The 19908-nt window shown below is 41.7% G+C and overlaps 1 protein-coding gene across 2 annotated transcripts in view; it reads right to left on the bottom strand.

The window, feature by feature from the left end:
* LOC143301014 (phosphatidylinositol 4-phosphate 3-kinase C2 domain-containing subunit alpha-like) overlaps nt 1–19908 on the bottom strand; it is a 59050-nt gene that overhangs the window by 38371 nt on the left and 771 nt on the right. The window contains exons 2-12 of one of the 2 annotated variants that reach the window (XM_076615005.1): nt 15263–15346; nt 11316–12966; nt 10524–10600; nt 10012–10160; nt 8730–8853; nt 7739–7850; nt 5919–5989; nt 4920–5124; nt 2286–2368; nt 1544–1686; nt 807–891 (exon numbers count right to left, since the gene is read on the bottom strand). In XM_076615005.1, the coding sequence (XP_076471120.1) occupies nt 807–891; nt 1544–1686; nt 2286–2368; nt 4920–5124; nt 5919–5989; nt 7739–7850; nt 8730–8853; nt 10012–10160; nt 10524–10600; nt 11316–12869 (2603 nt within the window). In that variant the 5' untranslated portion in view covers nt 12870–12966; nt 15263–15346. The remainder of the gene's footprint in view (nt 1–806; nt 892–1543; nt 1687–2285; nt 2369–4919; nt 5125–5918; nt 5990–7738; nt 7851–8729; nt 8854–10011; nt 10161–10523; nt 10601–11315; nt 12967–15262; nt 15347–19908) is intronic. The other variant, XM_076615004.1, reaches the window with a different exon arrangement.

The raw sequence follows: 19908 nt of genomic DNA on the forward strand, positions 1-19908 counted from the left end.
TTATTTTTCTGATTCATAATCATAACTTTTCTAATCCACAGTCATTACTTTTCTGATCCACAGTCATTATTTTTCTGATTCACAGTCATTACTTTGATCCACAGTCATTACTTTTCTGATCCACAGTCAATACTTTTCTGATCACAGTCATTACTTTTCTGATCCACAGTCATTACTTTGATCCACAGTCATTACTTTTCTGATCCACAGTCATTACTTTCCTGATTCACAGTCATTACTTTGATCCACAGTCATTACTTTTCTGATTCACAGTGTTTACTTTTCTGATTCACAGTCATTACTTTTCTGATTCACAGTCATTACTTTTCTGATTCACAGTGTTTACTTTTCTGATTCACAGTCATTACTTTTCTGATCCACAGTCAATACTTTTCTGATTCACAGTGTTTACTTTTCTGATTCACAGTCATTACTTTTCTGATCCACAGCTGTTACTGTTGTGATCCAGTTTTTGCTTTTCTAATTCAAGGCAGAAGAGGTCATAGAAAACTTGTTAATATATTCATTTTTGTTTTTGTATTTAATCCTTGCTTTTATTTTATTTAAAAAATGTGGGTGTGTTGTTCTTGTTGTTTTTGGTTTTGAACTGTGTTCCACAGGAAGAGACAAAGGAGATTATTTGAACAAGGGTGTTACAAGTCTGTGAAAGATTGTGATGATGGGATGGGAAAATGGGAAATTAATATATTTTTTCAACACTAGTGGGTCACGGTAGAGCACAAGCAGAGCAAACAGACTGCATCAGTTTGACAGGGTACAGTATACGACACCAAAGAATGACTTACGGGTTCTGCCCTGCAGCCGGCAGGCGATGAGCCGTAGCGATATGAACGATGAAACTGTCCTGAACTGCCGTCACCTCTGTCTGATCTGCTCACACACACACACACACACACACACGCACACACAGAGGTTAAGTATACACCACACACACTGTATACACAAATGCACACAAAGTGCACTGAACTTCAAGGATATGCGCTGTAGTAAGACATCTTAACACACACACACAATGCAGGATAACTACACTCACACACACATACCCCAACACCCACAAAAACAGGTTAAGTTCACACACACACACACACAAACACACGCACACACATTTAAATACACACACATATATGTGAGGAATGTCAATGGAGGAACCGAGAAAAAAGTCAGTGAGGTAGGTCTGGCAGTACATGAGCAATAACTCAACAGTACACAGGCACTTAACACTCACTGTGAGGGGAATGTTGACGGAGGAACCGCTTCATTGTGGTAGGTCTGGCAGTACATGCCCCCTAACTCAACAGTACATGTGCACTGCAATGTACTCATTGCTGGGATTGTTGACGGGGGGAGTTGGGCATTGTAGATCTAGCAGTACATGTACACCAACTCAAAGGTACACAGGCACTGAACGTGAGCTCACTGTGGAGGAATGTGAAGACAGAAACCAAGGAAAGTCAGCATGGTGAGTCTGGCAGTGCTCGTGCACCAACTAAAAGGTACGCAGGCACCAAACAGAGGTACTCACTGTGGGGAATGTCGACGGATGAACCGAGGAAGAAGTCGGTGTGGTAGGTCTGGCAGTACATGCGCACCAACTGCTTGACTGCAGACACCACCTGGTCCATCACCTCCTGCAGCTCCTCCACCAATGAACAGTGGATGGCCACGCTGCACACACACACACACACACACACACACATATATTGCATATGTTTGCATTCACACACACACGCACAGACATGCACACAAACACACAAGTTTAGGTGTGTATTCACACAAACACACCCACACACACACACACACTTAGATGTGCATTCACAAACACACAAATACAAATGTGCACTTACGAACAGGTGCACATTCAAACACACACACACACACACACACACATTGCATATGTTTGCATTCACACACACACGCACAGACATGCACACAAACACACATGTTTAGGTGTGTATTCACACAAACACACTCACACACACACTTAGATGTGCATTCACAAACACACACACACACACACACACACACAGGTATGCAATCACACACAAACACACACACAAACACAAACACACACACACAAACACACACACATACATATATATACAATCACAGACACACACACAGATATGCAATCACACACACACAGATATGCAATCACATACACACAGATATGCAATCACACACACACAGATAAAATACCAAATAAAAAAACAAACAAAAGCTAACAACAGCTGACAGTCACAGTCAACACAGTGACCTTAACCTACTTGATGGCATCCAGGGTGTCAGGGTCGGTGGTAGAGGAGCCGCTGCCGTCTCCCATCATCTGCGATGCTCGGCTGCCGGGACTCTGCACACCCCACACCCTTACACATCACCGCCCACACCAACCTAACATAGCAACCAGATTATCCGCATAAAAACAAAATATTCAACGCTCAGAACATATTCCTCAAGACCTCCACTGATAGGTATTAATACAATTTTAGTACTTGCTTCATATTTTAATGTAAGATGCTTAGCAAGATTCATTACTTACTTCAAAGTTTGACGTAAGATGCTTAGCAAGATTCATCTTTCTATAACAATTCTAAGTCGTATCAATAAACTCCCTGCCTATTACATCAACAGGAGGAGTTTGTATTATACTCCATGTTTGGTGTTACATATACTTACCATGTCAAACTGATGCAAACTAGGCCTATGGTTTGCTCTGTTTGGCCAAATTTCGCGCGGCTAACAGTGAAAAGACGCCCCTCTTAGTCTGGCCCGCTCTTAGCCAATCAAACGCCTCTAACAGCTATAAGCGCTGAATCATTCCTTTGGCCAAGGCTCTCCACGCCATCTTGTCAGGTTTTCGCTCTGTCTCGTCTGCTTTTTCTCTGGCTGAGTACTGGTGCGACCTTGACTGACCATCGATTACATGTTCAACAACTTTCACTTTTACCATCATGTATCCCAGAATGCAATTTGCAACTGTACCGTCTTCCAGCGTGACGGTTTCCGGCCACCATATTATGCTTTGTTATATTATGTATTATTGATGGTGTAGTTCTGCTGCTGTGATTTTTCAAAATCAGTTTGTTTTTTTGTTTTGTTTTTTGTTGTTGTTTTTTCAGGGGAAGAGGGTAGAGGCCGTGGGGGGAGTAAGATTTTTTCGCAAAATGGCAGAAGAAATTATGCAACTTTGGAATCCAGTTTTGAAAAAGACAGTGATGAAGAGAGTGATTTTGAGGAATATAAAATGATATATGCTTTAAAAAAAATTCAAACTGAGACCAGTCTGATGTCAATCTTGACCAAGTTACAAAAACAAAGATTTTTGTAATGAAATATACCATGCTATATCAGTAAAAAAAATCAAATAAAGATTCTTTGGCAAAATGGTGAATGAAAATTTTGGGCTCCATTTTCTGGAAAAGACAGTGATAAAGAGAGTGATTTTGAGGGACTTCAATGATTGGATGGACACCACAGAGAAACACAACTACCACAACAAACACAGACGCACAACAAAAACATGCAACATTTACTCACCATCATAACAACACACAGAAAAAACACAGTTACTCAACGCCATAACAAACACAGACATACGATGAAAAACACAATAGTAATTCACAATCATACCAACACACAGAAAAACACAGTTACTCAACGCCATAACAAACACAGACGCACAACAAAAACATGCAACAACAACTCACCATCATAACAACACACAGAAAAACACAGTTATTCAACGCCATAACAAACACAGACACACGACGAAAAACACAACAGTAATTCACAATCATACCAACACACAGAAAAAACACAGTTACTCAACGCCATAACAAACACAGACGCACAACAAAAACATGCAACAATAACTCACCATCATAGCAACACACAGAAAAAACACAATTACTCAATTCCATAACAAATACAGACGCATGACAAAAAATGAAACAGTAACTCGCAATCATACCAACGCACAGAAAAACAGTTGCTCAACACCATAACAAACACAGACGCACAACAAGAAAAGCAACAATAACTCACCATGATAACAACACACAGAAAAACACAATTACTCAATGCCATAACAAACGAAGACGCACTACGAAAAACGCAACAGTTACTCACCATCATGGCAACACACAGAAAAACAAAGTTACTCATCGTCATAAAAAACATAGACGCACAATGAAAAGCACAACAATAACTCATCATATCACAGCAACACTCAAAAAAATACAGTTACTCAATGCCATAACAAACACAGAGGCACAACAAAAAAACGCAACAGTACTTAATCATCATGGCAACACACAGAAAAACACAGTTACTTAACATCATAACAAACATAGACGCATGACGAAAAACGCAACAGTTACTCACCATCATGGCAACACACAGAAAAACACAATCACTCATAACCATAACAAACACAGACGCAGGACAAAAAAATGAAGCAGTAACTCACAATCACACCAACACACAGAAAAACACAGTTACTAACTCACCATCAAAGCAAAACACAGAAAAACACAATTACTAACTCACCATCATAGCAAAACACAGAAAAACACAGTTACTAACTCACCATCATAGCAAAACACAGAAAAACACAATTACTAACTCACCACCATAGCAAAACACAGAAAAACACAATTACTAACTCACCATCATAGCAAAACACAGAAAAACACAGTTACTCAACACCATAACAAACACAGATGCATGACAAAAAATGAAACAGTAACTCACAATCACACCAACACACAGAAAAACACAGTTACTCAACGTCATAACAAACACAGATGCACGATCACCATTATAGAAAAAACGAAGAAAAAAACAAACAATTACCCAACCCCACAACAACAACACAACGCTCAAAAAACACATTCACTCACTGCCATTTCAGCGACCACTCGCTCCAACCTATCGAGTGCCTTGGTGATGCTGATGGTCTCGATCTTGGCCAGGATGGCACACATGGCCTTCACTGACTGGACGAAGGCCTGGAGCTGGGCACGGTCCACAGTCCTCTGCACCGCCTGGTCCGTGAGCCGGTCCACCGACTTGTAGAAGTTGTCCATGAGGATGTCCAGGGACTCTCTGCCACACCGAGCAACAGTCTTTATTAAACTAAACAATTGTGGAAAAAGGTTTTGTTTTTTCCCCCTAAAATTACAGTGTCTGGACTATCTGTGACAATGACAGCAAGCAACAGTCTTGAAACTAAACAATCATAGAAAAAGGTGTTTTTTTCCCCCTAAAATTATAATATTCAGACCCCACCCCCACCCCCACCCCCACCCCGAAATTACAATGTCCAGACTCTATGCAACAGCAAGCAACAGTCTTTAAACTAAACAATCTTAAAAAAAAAAAAAAAAGTAATGTTTTTTCCCTTTTGAAATTACAATGTCCAGACTATCTGCAACAGCAAGCAACAGTCCTTAAACTAAACAGGAAAAGGTGTCCCCCCCCCCCCTCCCCCCCTTCCATTTTCCTTTAACTTACAATGTGCAGGGAGACTCTGCAACAACAAGCTACAGTATTAAATCAGTTTCAGTTTGTGTTGTGCTGTGTTGTTACTCTTTGTCACAACATATTCTGCTGTGTGAAATTCGGGCTGCTCTTGCCAGGGAGTACGTGTCGCTACTGTGAGAGCACCATCACCCCCTTTTAAAAAAAATTTTTTTTTTTTACCGATAGCTTCTTTGGATTTCTCTGCATGAGCAAAACAGTAGGTTGTAACTTTCACATCACAGGGAATCAAACCCCTGCCAAAGACTGCACTGGAGGGGGTCATGGTATAGTATGTGTAAATACATATGCCTCCTTTATAATATGAAGTAAAGTGTACTTGTTGCATACACAGCTTGAAAAAGTGCATGCCCACTAACTTGGAAACGGCTTCGTCGTCTGTTTTGATGTACTCTCTGGGGAAGTAGAGCATCTGCACATCGTCATCCACCTGCAATGCAATGTGAGAATCACGTCAGTCATCAATACATTTTCATTCTTTCTTTCTTTCTTTTTGTCAGGGTTCCCACAGAATTACGAACTTTTTTTTCCAGAACCATTTCCAGACTGAAAATTTTCCATACCAGACACAAAGTCAAACTCAATTAAAACTTCATCTACTACAGATATCTTAGTACTGATGTCCCATTTTCAGCACTTTTTGTTTGTTTGATTTTTTTTAATTCATTAAACTTTGTTAAATGGTACTTGTAAAAGTTGTTTTTTTTAAATATTAAAATTTAAATACTTTTCCAAAACTTTACCAGCCCTGGAAATAGTGTTCCAGAATTCTACCACTTTGTACACATCTTTTTTTTCTTTTTTTTCCATTCTTTTCAAAATGCAGAACAAAATAAAACATTACACACACACACACATATATATATCTTCTATTCATCCATCAAGTGCAAGTGTGTGTGAGTGTGTCAAATGTGAGTACATGTACTGCCAGTGATTGTATTGGCATCATATATTAACAATCTAGATACCCGCAGAAATATACTGAGCAAAACAAATTCTGATCAGAATCTCTCTCTCTCTCTCTCTCTCTCTCCCTCTGACACACACACACACACACACACACACACACACACACACGCACACACACACAGCACACACACATGCGCACACACACATACAGAATCCTTTGATAAGTCGAGACTGGATTAATTTTCATGTTACTGTTTACTTTTTGTCCATTTTATTTTAGCCTCAGTTTGGTTGGTTCTACCCTTTGTTGTGCGCATACACCTTTACGTACAGTCTTCATGACAAATAGATATGATTCTGATCCATCTCTCTCTCTCTCTCTCTCTCTCTCTCACACACACACACACACACACACACATACACCTTTACGTACAGTCTTCATGACAAATAGATATGATTCTGATCCATCTCTCTCTCTCTCTCTCTCTCACACACACACACACACACACATACACCTTTACGTACAGTCTTCATGACAAACAGATATGATTCTGATCCATCTCTCTCTCTCTCTCTCTCTCTCTCTCACACACACACACACACACACACACACACACACACACACACACACACACACACACACAGCCAATCACACGCACACACAGAGTTCCAATTCTTTTTTTTAAAAAACACTGGAGGAAAATGTAAATTCACAAACAAACCAAGGAACTGAATCAAACCTGCTTTTGTGGCACTTAAGGAGGGATAGCTTCTGTGGCAAACACTATGATACTTGTGTTGTTGTCTTTTGGGTTTGTTTGTTTTTTGTTGTTGTTGTTGTTTTATGTCTAAGCTCCATGTTACAAGGCAAACGTTTTCACAGTGTATTCTATGAATCACAGTCTTCACCACACTAAATTTCTCTTACTGATATTTTTTGATTCACTTGTTTTTTTCTGATTCAGATACTAAAAAAAACAAATGTCAGAGAGAGAACGAGAAAGAGAGAGAGATAGCCACACACAGAGAGATAGGGAGAGAGCCACAGAGTGATAGAGAAAGAAAGCCGCAGCAAGAGAGAGAGAGAGAGAGAGACAGCCAGAAAAGAGAGAGAGAGAGAGAGAGAGAGAGAGAGAGAAAGCCAGAGCAAGAGAGAGAGAGAGAGAATGAGAGAGAGGTGGGGGGAGAGTAAGAGAAAGAGAGATAGAGCGAGAGAGAGAGAGAGTCAGAGACAGACAGACAGACAGACAGGCTGAACGTCCTAACTCACGGTTCTGATGAAGGGCCGCGTGACCTGCTCCCTGGTGACCATTTCGAAGGTCAGGTCTTGGTCCAGCTTCAGACAGTAGTGCACGTACTCAAACTTGGACAGTGGCAGCTCACTGCAGATTCACCACACACAAAAAAACCACCTCAGTTACAATTTCAAGGAGGCATTCTGACTGACCTGTATATGCTACACCACATCTGCTTAAAAAGAAAATTAAGGCAAGGCAGGGATCAGCAGATACCTAAATTATGGTGCTTAGATCCCCGCCGACCACTATGGCCATCTCAAGGCTATTGCCACTTAGCATCTACTTAGTCAAGCCTGACCCAACACACAGAACCAACATGCTCGTCAGATCTTGAGAGCCTACAGAAAGCTGAAGAAAAACAACAATAAAAAAAACAAAAAAACAACAACAATATTATACATACATAAAAGCTTTTTCATTAGCAGCCATACCCAATTTTTGGGGGGAGGGTATGGGGGAGGGGAGGGGGTGTATGTGGGTAAGATCTATTTTCCATAACTCCACCAAACACTGACATGGATTACAACACCAGTCATCTGCGTGCGAATGCATACACGTCAGGGGTTCAGGAACTAGCACATCTACTGACCTGGAAGATGAAAAAAAAACTCTCTACCCTTACCCCAAAAGCCGCCGAGACCAGAACTCAAACTCAAAACCATCAAATTGAAAATCCCAAATGTTAACCACCCACCCATCAAATGGTGTTGATGATGGGACAGCAAAAAAACAATAGAAAACAATCATTTAAAAAAACACACAAAAAAACAAGAAAAGAAATGCAAGATACAAGATCCATAACTACCCGGATAGTAGTTTGCACAGGACAGGAATGTCAGACCCCTGCCAGAGCCTGCACTAGTGGGTCACGGTTAAGTATGTGTAATTAAACTACTTTATCATCTCCCGCAAGAGAAATGGCTGACGTTTGATACAAAGAGACAATACTCTGAAACGACTTACTTGTCCAAGTACTCAGTGCGATCGTACACTTTGAGGACGTAGTCTGCGGCTGTGTTCTGACAGCCATGTTGGGGGGAGGCACTGTACAGCACTTGGCTGATCACATGCTCCACCAGAGTGTCCGCTGCAAGACACAGTCTCACTTTCAGTTTCAAAGAAGTGTCAGAGCGTGCGGACAGATCCATATACGTTACACATCTTCTAGGAAAGAAAGAAAAGAAAAAAAAGGAGCACATGAATGACATTCACATAACCCAATGCACTAATCAAGCCTTCTTTTTTTTCTTAAGCAGATGACAGTGACTGACGAAGAGGGGCGAGTATGTGTGAGTAGCTTGGGAAGGGGGCAGTACAGGGAGAGAAGTGGTGTAAGATGCGAGGTCATAGGCCAGTCAGAGGGCATGGAGGGGGGAATGGCTGTGGGTGTCAGAGAACTGTTGCTGTCACTGCATACTGCCGTGGACTGGGCAACAGCCAATCGTACATGATCTCCATGAAACCCTGGACTGAAAGCTTTTTGCCATTGCCCCTCCGACTGACTGGTTTGCTGAAGAAGCAAACACTTTTTGTCAGTCCAACTGCAGCCTGGACCAAGTGTTATGAAAAGGGCTTCCCCATCTGCAGCGGGAAGTTCTCTGATGTCACAACGCTTGACTGTAACCAGTGTCTGAATATATATGACTGACCTTTTATGTTGATTGAACCCACGTTCGTCATTCATTGTCAGGAAAGTTATTCACTTAAAACAGTCTGCAACAGTTGTGACCGCTATCATAAACATACACCCTCTTATTTTCATCTGTGGATATAAACTGACAACATGCATGTCATTTCCAGCGCTCTTTTTTTTCTCTTTTTTTTTTTCATGGGGGAGAGGGGTGTCATTCTGTGGAGGTGACAACTTTTTTGTTGCACAAAAATTATCCTCACTTCGGAATGCCTGGGAGGGGGCGGAGGGGGGGGTGGGGGGGGGGGGGAGGGGGGCAGATTCTGAATCCTTATAAAATCATTTCTTACACAAAAACTTTCTTTTTCTTTCTCATTTTCTTTTTTCCTCTTTCATAAACATATTTTCTATTAACTTTGGATCCTCAAAATTACTTGGTAAGGGGGGGAACATTCTCTTTTTCTCTTTACAAATTCTCTGGTACTGTATGGGTTCAGAAAAGATATAACTTCACATAATTTTTTTTTTTTTTTTAAACAATCATGACACCAACACACCAGCAAACTGTTCATAACAGAACACTTTGTCATCAAGAGAAATCCAAAGGACACTCACTATCACAGGTGAAGGCCACGGGGTCAGGATCAAAGGGCAGGTGGATGACGACCTTGACCTGCAGCGAAGGTGTGTGGGTGGTGTGCATGGGACTCAGGAGGTAGCCCAGGTTGGTCTTCTCATCCTTGGATGTGTACTTCTTCTTCAGTCTGCCCACCATGCAATTCAACATCAGGTTCCTTTATTATTTTTTTTCCTGTTCCTTTTCTTTTCTTTTTTTCCTCAGTCACTTGATCACTCTGTACAATAATTGTACATGTATAGCTTTGAGTCATTTAAACAGTGTGCTACTGAAGGACAGTAGTAGGTAATGTCCTTTACTGTGCATGGATTTGGTGTGGTTTGTTTGAGGGTTATTTCTGTTCATCTTGTGTACAAATAAAACGCATACAGTATGTGTGTTAGACTTATTTTCTCTCAAAAGTCAAAATATATCTTTACAAAAATAATATAACAATAATAATAATAATAGTAATAATAACAATGATAATAACAAAACAAAGGAGACTTACTCTGCAACCATTTGACAGAATGCGTCAGACTCTGGGTCAATAAAGGTTCTTTTCCGAAGCTTTTCATATCGAGATGTCTGAAACCACATCACAAAAAACAGTATAAATCATACCACTTGCCTTATCAGTTATAAATAAGTATGGAACAAGTACATGCTCTTTATATATATATATATATATATATATATATATATATATATATATATATATATATATATATATATATATGATGGTGCTGTTGTTTTTTCAAAGGTCTATCATAGTTACACACTCCCAATGCTAACAGTCCTTGTTCATTCTGGGTGTTTATTTATACAGGTTTAATTTTAACCCACTAGGCCGCCTTTCCACTCTGCACTTATGGATGTTACTTTTGTCATTTTCTGTTGTTTGTTTTTGTTTTGTTTTTTTCTTTATCTTAGCTGGTGTTTCTCTCTGTGCCTGAATGCAGTGTGTGTTACTGTAGTGTGAGTAAGTTTACAGAATTCATTCAACAACTGAAAAATAACAGTTGGAACAATCACTCATAATATATAATGCAAATACAAGCATGCATGTGCATGCACGCACACATGTATGCACACACACACACACACAAACACACATCCATCTCACTCACTCATACACACACACACACACACACACACACATATACACACACACAAACCCAAACAGCCCAAACCAAGCCAACCAAAGTAGTCAACCAGTTAAAAAACAACAACAATATACTGATATTTTATTACAAATAAATTATAAAGCTACTGACCTATCCAATCAACCCGCACCACTCACCTGGTCTAGGCGTTTCACGGAGGGAGGGGGTGGGCGCTGGGGGGCAGGAGCTGTGCCAGGCTTTGTTGACGATGACCCAGCCGTGGACACTGATATACCAACCTGAACCTGGTCCTGCAAAAACTCCTCATCCGAGGACCCAAACATCTGCTGCGCTGTCAGCACCTCAAAGCCGATCTGAGGACGACCAGAGGCTGCATTTTTCGCCTGTGAAGACGCCGATGTGGACACCCCCCAAATCTCATGTGACTCTCGTCGTATGTGTCGCCGTAGCTCCGGAGGTGGCCTGTGAGCGTCCATCATGCTGGGGAAGGCATCCCCAAAGGAGTAGTTCTGCCCTTTGTCCGACACGCTCACCGACTCCTTCCTTCCCCGCTCATACAGCGGGTCGAAGAAGTCCAGCGAGAGGTACTCATGCTCGGGCAGCCCCGGCGCGAACTCGATGAGGTCCATGTTCTCATCAAACTCCACTGCCCCCTCCCCACCCTGCTGTTCATCTGGCCCGAATGCTCCCTCCTCCGACCTGTTCTGCTCCCCTGGCCGGGACTGCAGCTCTAACATGTCAGCCCAGCTGGCCGACTTGGGCAACCCTGATTGCACACCGAGGAAAGCGTTGTTCACCTGCCGGGGATGAGCACCCATGGCTTGAGCCGAGTTCATGGCATAGAAGGGGTTGCCAGGACTCAGTGGGGAAAAGCCCAGACCGCTGCCGTAGAAGCCAGCAGCACCATTGCCAGCAGGGGGGAAGGCAGCAGCAGAAGCGCTGTTACTGTGCCCAGTGGCGGTGGTGGCTGTGGGGAAGGTGGCCTGTGACGACTGAAGGATCCCTGCCACGGAGTGGGTCCCGGCTGCCCCAGGGGGTCCCAAGACACCACTGCTAGAACCGGCGTACACCGAATTGGCCCCACTGGCATCAAACAGACTGGGGTTCCACCCATACCCTCCTGTCCCCCCCACAGGAGGGAAAGCTGCGTTGGGTGCACTGAAGTTGTTGTGAAGTTGCTTTGGTCCCCCGTAGCTGTTCTGCGCTGTGAGGACGGGCGGTGGTGCTGCCACCTGGCCCCGCAGTTCTCTGAAGGCGCCGCTGATGTCTGGGTAAGCCGGCTCAGACTTTTGGGGCGTCAGATCCTCCAGTGATGAACTGTGCTTCCTCTGTAAGGGGTCGGACACCATTTGTGTGCACCCACCACTGAAATCGATGCCTTCCAGGTCCATCAAAAAACGTGAGGAGTTGCTAGCCGCGTCCACTGAAACAGGTCTCGGAGGCGCAGAATGTTCAAACCCGATGAGCGCACTGTCCTGCGTGTACAGGGAGTTGGTTTTCAAAAGCGTGGGCTTGCCCCCCATGCTGGAGGACCCTTGCACACTGCCGGAAGAGGACTGACCGCTGGGCGGAACGTTCTTTCTGGGTGGGGGCACGGGGGTGGGTGCTGGCTGCGAGGCTCCCTGCTCCCCCATCAGCACCGTCATGTCCACGGGGGACCGGCGGCGAGGGGGGATGGGAGGGGGCTGCAACACCGGCATGCCTTCTTGCTGCCAGCCTGGCGTTGCCATGGCAACAGGTGGCCACAATCTTGACTGTGGTGTAGGGTCTCACAGATGCCTCATGGGTTTTGGGAGGCTACATCCAAAACTAGACAGTCTCCTTTCCCTGCAAAACAATGTTTTTATTTGTTTTTACTGACAGTAAAACAATTTGTTTGTTTGCTCAGATCGCCTTCACATTGTCACCACACACACACACACACACACACACACACACACTTCCTGCATCACTGCATGATCTGCTCATATGTTGACTTGAGTTTCAAATTTTCTCTGCTGCTTCCATTTCTGTGGTGAGTTTCGAACAACCTTTTCAGCATCAACTATTTATAGAGGAGCTGTTACTGAAAACTCACCCAGTATGGCTCGACAACTAAGAAAATAATAAAACACACAATCACTTCGGAACTTTCAACCATGTCCTTTGTGAATAATAAATCAGAACAGCCGCTACTGAACACCACTACATGACAGGCTTAGCAGTGGTGCTGGGTCTTCTCTGGGGAGACGCCTCATGGTAACCTGACATGGTGATTCCTGCTGACTGCTGGGCCATGGAAATGCACAAGACCCAACCTGGATGTCATGCTGAGGTCGAGGGTGAGGTGGCAGAACGGTTGACACCTACCTGCTAATACAGTGTCCATGATGTTCTGTGTTTAAATCCCAGTTTTGCCCTTCGCCAAAGTTTGACTGGAAAATCAAACTGAGCATCTAGTCATTTGGGTGAGACGATTAACCGAGGTCCAATGTGCAACACATACTTAGCCCACTGAAAAAGAACCCATGGCAACATAAATGTTGTCCTCTGGAAAAATTCTGCTGAAGGAATCCACTCTGATAGTTAGCAATAGGTACACAAATATACATGCACACACTTAAGCCATAGGGCCTGACTAAGCATTCGCCATTGGGTTATGCTGCTGGACATTCACATCCTTATCAGCCTTTTTGCATGTATACAGTGTCTTGCACTGCTAAATGAACACAAAATCCCCAACAAACCCAAAACAATGGCATGTTAACATGATGTCAGTGCTGACTGATTCTATATTTATACCAAGGATAAAAGCAAGTTTAAGGTCGCTAACCGGGAGTGTCCACGCCTTCTTCCTGTTTTGATCAGCTGCAGTAATGTCCCCGGAAAAGGTAAAACTAATTGTAAATCCAATGCAAAATATAAAGATAAACTAGAACAATATGCGCAAATCCAGAGTGTATAAACACAACCTGTTATGAGGACATTGATTCATTTACTAATATTCATCCGACAAACAAAAAACAACAACATTATTATTCTATTATCATGTATGGAACACATCAAGGTCAACTCATATGAAAAAGCAACACACAATTTATCAAATATCAATGTTCACATTCACATCCTGGTCTATGTATCCCTGATGCCATCACACTAAATGTGGGCGTTACCATCAACACAGTGTGTAAGTACTGTGACCCATGAACTGCAAAAAGACAAAAAGCAACTTGCACTGAAAACTGATGAGGTGCAATGCTGACTCCCATCACGACAGCCCCTCAGGCTTTTGTTTTCAACACAATTCTCACACACATAACTTGTTACAATCAACCCAAAGGCAAAACAAAATTCAGCGTTGTGCTTCCTGTCCCCTGTCTTCCTCTTCCCCCTTCTCCCACCTCAATTTGTTCAGTCCATAAGATAAACATGGATGAAAAGAAGGAAGCTGTGCACTCATTTCAACACAAGAACCACCTGCGCTAGGCCTTTACAAAGTGAAATACTCGGCCCTTGGAGGGAGAGCGGGGGGGGATTATTTCGGGGGTGTGGGGTGGAAGGGGGAAGATGGGACAGTCACACAAACTTAAGCCTACTGCACTGCTGTGCAGTGTTACTGTAAGAAACAAATATGGAATGGTAGTTGGTTACTTCAATTTTTCAAGTCCTTGCAGTTGTGTACACGTGCATCTGCCAGCAAAGAAGCATCACTGGCATGTGTGTGTCTCTGTGTTGATTTTGTTTTGATCCCCAAATTCCTGGCCCCCTCTCCCCTTTCCCTCAAAGCATCAGTTTCTATTTTACAGATTTATGAAAAAAATTGTACCAGTCAAGTTCTTCCTTGGTTCATATCTGTTTATATATGATATCTGCATCTATCTGTAACCACTGTATACTGTTTCCACATTTGTATCATTTTTTTTCACTGTTTTTAAGTCCCAAAACCACATCTCTCGGAGTTAAGCATTTGCAGAAAACAACAGTCAACCCTAGCTGATGTGTGGAGCAGCAATCCAGACAGAACAAGACAGTGCCCTGTCTGGAGGGGATGCCCACTCTGTCTCCAGGACTAAGCAATTATTGTTGTTAGTAGGAAGTTTCCTGTGCAAGTTGAATCAGAAAAGCAATACTTAACACCACATACGTGATTTGGCACCAGCGCAGGGTCTCTTTTGGTGTGTGGCCTCCTGGCGACCTAACATCGATAGTTCCCTGTCAGCAGCCAAAACTGAGACAAACCCAAGTGTGGCTGTGTACAAAGGACTAGGAAAGAGCAGGGGAGAATGAAGCCACTAAAACAGTGCAGACAATGCTGAATGGGGCAGCAATACAAAAACAACACAAACAAATGCATGAAACTGACAACTATACAACACTAAAACGACAGCAGCTTGACACTGGATGACAATGCCACATGTTCAGCAGTCATCCTTTTTTTTTTTTACACAGTGATAATTGATAAATGGTTAACAACAGCTTGCATGCTTCTCTTGACTATCGTAACTTCTTGCATGTAAACAGCACACAAAAACAGTACCCTGAAGTGTCAGTCTCCACTGTACACAAACACTGAAACAGGATACAGTTGACGCCTGTTTGAAAGCCAAATGGCATGCACTCACTGAATCAAAGGCATAAAAACACAGGCACAGAAACAAGCATCAAACGCTGTCTTCTGTATGAACTGAGTGAGTTACTCTATCCCGTCAATGAGACTATGACAGACACAGCAGAACAGTTTTCACACACAATACCTACCTACCCACAAAAACTGATCAGAGTGTGCAGATGACAGCTACGAGTACTACTGCAGATAAATGAGACAACTCAAGTCTACTTTTATGTACATATATTTACATATGTACATTGTGTACTCAAGCACACTCGGTCTACTGACCAAAGCAGGAGCTGATCCTGTTTCATAACAGAGAAGGAAACAGTATGGGAAAAGTACCAGCCGAAAATGTTTCTCAAGCACTTGACAGCTGACACTTTGTGTGTGTATGTGTGTAACGCGCGCTCACATGTGCATGTATGTGTGCGTGTGTGTGTGTGCTCGTGTGTGTGTGTGTGTGTGTGTGTGTGTGTAGGTCTCTTCCTATGTCGCTTTGTAGACTGAAAATAGCAGAACTATGGATGGGAAACAATAGAAAGGAGGATGTTGATGGAAAACTGCAATCACTATCTTTTTCTTAGCTGCTGTTTAAAAGCATGTGTGTGTGTGCATGCATGCATGCGTAAATAGATACATGTGTGTGTGAGAGAGCATGCATGCGTATGAGTGTATGCACGTGCGTGTGCGAGAGAGAGAGAGAAGAGAGAGAGAGAGAGAAGAGAGAGAGAGAGAGAAAGTGTGTGGTGTGTGTGTGTGTGTGTGTGTGTGTGTGTGTGTGTGTGTGTGTGACTGTGTGTGTCACTCTGTGTGGTGTGCATAGGCATGTGCGTATAGATCTAAACATGTGTGAGTGAGTGGGTGAGTGCATGAGTAAGAGAGAGAGAGAGAGAGAGAGAGAGAGAGAGAGAGAGAGAGTATGCTATATCATTGTATTATATTAGATCACATTGTATTACTCTTTTGTCACAACAGATTTTGCTGTATGAAATTTGGTCTGCTCTCCCCAGGAAGAGCACCTAGCTTCACTGGAGATCACCATTTTTTTTGCAATTTTTCTGCCTGCGAGTATTTGTTTTCCTGTCAAAGTGGATTTTTCAACAGAATTTTGCCAGGGACAACCCTTTTGTTGCTGTGGGTTCTTTTACATGTGCTAGGTGCATGCTGCACACAGGATCTCAGTTTATCATCTCATCCAAATGACTGATACTAAAAAAAAAAATAATAAAAAAAATAAAAAATAAAAATGCAGACTTATACAGCACAGTACCCCCATCTCAGATGGGGGCTCCCTGCACTTTACAATGAAATATACAAATTTAAGACTAACTGACATAAAAATATATACAAAGTCAACACAGTTTCACATGACAATGGCTAAAATATACATGTATATGTAAGACTAAGTGACATAAAAATATGTAAATCAACACAGACACAATCACAGTCCCAAATCACACATGCGCAAATCACAGCTAAACAGAGCACGTCACATTCATCTTCATCAAAAATAGATAAATAAAAACAAAATAAAATAAACATCAAGGAACCAGGCATCACGAAAATCACACTAAAATCATCACAAATGTATACAACTCAACAAAAAGAGCACATCCAGCAATAAAATCACAGTCTCCAGACCACCACTCAAGGTCTAGTAGAGGGGGAGAAAACACTGGCAGATGTTGCAAACATTCATGGTTTTCCCCACATGGACCGAGACTTTTCACAAACCGACAATTTCAATATAGTATGCAACACATCTTTTAATTAAGCATGAATGAAAAGCTTGGAAGTTGGATTCAATGTCACAAGTCAAGAAAAGGTTTTAGTATAGTTTGTGCTTATTTCTTGAGAACTCTTTTTTTCAACCTTATTCAAAACTCCACAGATTCACCACAACAATTTCAAAATGCTCACCCTTGCCACCGACCTAGACTCAAGTTTGCTCAACACTAATTAATGTTACAAAATCATCAATCTATGCCATCACTTAAAGTAAAGATCCCATTCTGCCATAACCATTGGGGCAATAAAATTCATCCACTGTGTTAAGGCCTTGGTATAGAAAGCAGGGCCAAATCCTCTTCTGCTATTTTAACCTTCTCTAACCAAAGTCAAGCATGGAAGTTATATTTATTTTGCATGTCTTTGGTGCAGGTAGTAAAAAAGGGAAATTAATCTGTAATTAATGCTATGGGGCTTAATTTGCTTTCAACTGATCTTTCTCATCCTAAACATTACATTTTGAAATTATACTCAATACATAAAAAGCTTGTGTGTTTTACTCTCAGTGTACAGGGCTTTCACTATGTTCATTCACCCATGTCGTCTTTTTCAGAAAATACTAAAATGAATACGATGAGTGGACTTTATAGATCTACTGGCGAAGCCCTGAAGGTCATGGGCAAAAATCAATTGCATACACATATTTATACATATTCAAAGCGCGTGCTCATATTCTTCACGAATGCGAACGATGCCATTTTGTTTCAAGTTGTTGACCTGCCCCTTCAATCCTGTATTCAATCGACAATACACTATAACATGTGATGGAAAGTTAGAGGAGACCGTTAAATATTTATTCAGAGAAAGATTTGTGAACGCCTCATCACTTACTGGATTATGCCCCAAACTGCCATAAAATATCCACAGAATCATTTGGAATTCACAGTTAAAAATAATAAACCATGAGAGTTAATACCCTTGAATTGATGAAATGTAAAAATTTCCAGTCTTGACTTTTCTCAAAACAAAGTCTTTTTCACTTCATACGAGTTTAGAAGTACTTGGCTCTACATGTTATTGGTTTAACAAAATACTAAATTTTCATATCAACTTTAAAACTATAAAACTAGAATGAACACAAAAGAGAAATTGAATCAACCGTGTCAACCGCGTATAACTAAACTTGTACATCTATCTTGATCCAGAAAAAAGGGCTAAATGTTGCAGTGTGATTGCGGGGACAGCCACGTCTCCTTTACTCCTTTACCGTGGACTTAAAAAGAATTTTTAATTGCCCTTAAAGATTTTTGAATGCCCAAGATACACCAGAATAATATGATTTAAACAGCATTCTCACTGCGAATACTGCAATCGATTCATCGCCCTTCAAAAAAGCATGTTTAAATATTATATTTTTGAATGTCAGCTAAGGAACCACGATAGTGTAATGGGTAAGACAGTTTCTTCTCACCCAAACACGTGGGGTTAGAAATCTGCCATAAGGACTCTTTTTTTTCTTTTTCTTTTTCTTTTAACCCGAAGCTTTATAATAACAAATACAGAACACATTTTAACGATTAGATTTTTTTTTTTTTTTTTTTAAGTGTATCACAAGTGAGTCTTGAAGGCCTTGCCTCTCTTGTTTGTTTTTTTGATCTGGCACATAACTCTCACCTCCCAACCAACACCTCCCATACACTCCTTCTTAAGAAAAAAATGTTTAGATAAAGTTTGAATCTAATACATATGATGACTGTGAGTTTAAAGGGTTTGGCAATATCCACAATTTTTCCCCTCAAGATGGAATGAGTGAGTAGTGTTCACAACATGGTGTGGATGTTTTGTCCATCAGTCACACAAAGGAGTGTTGGGGAAGAAATGTGGATATTCATATTGCAAAGGGTCTAATTTTGAACTTCAATTTGCCACAGGTCTTTCAAATCTGCCAGGCTCCCAGATTTTCTTTTTTTTTTTCTTTTTTTTAAGTATTTACAAATATCTATATCCACTGACCAGACACCTGTGTGCATCAATACATATTTGAGTACATATGTTCTGTTCTGAAACTGGAAGATGTTTTCCTGACTTCATGAACCCAGTATTGTCATCAGGCCTCAAGAATTTGAGGTATACTGTGTTTATACTGCACAACTGAGTCCCATGCAAAAAAGTATGTTTTACCTGTGTGTGTGTGTGTGTGTGTGTGTGTGTGTGTGTGTGTGTGTGTGTCTGCTGCCCACCTGATTCTTCCATCTGAAAAAAATGAATTAAAATTACCATTTGAATTTTGTAATTTCCTTTCAAAGGTTCAAGACCTTTTTGGGGGGATTGAGGGGTGGGTGGGAGAGGCGTCCTTCCTACCACGGACCATCAATGACTAGAACGACCTCCCCCAGGAAGTCATGGATGCCAAGACCATTGACACGTTCATGTCATGGGCCTCCAGTCTC

The sequence above is a fragment of the Babylonia areolata genome, chromosome 27, assembly GCF_041734735.1.
Source record: "Babylonia areolata isolate BAREFJ2019XMU chromosome 27, ASM4173473v1, whole genome shotgun sequence".
In the NCBI taxonomy this organism is placed as follows: domain Eukaryota; kingdom Metazoa; phylum Mollusca; class Gastropoda; order Neogastropoda; family Buccinidae; genus Babylonia; species Babylonia areolata.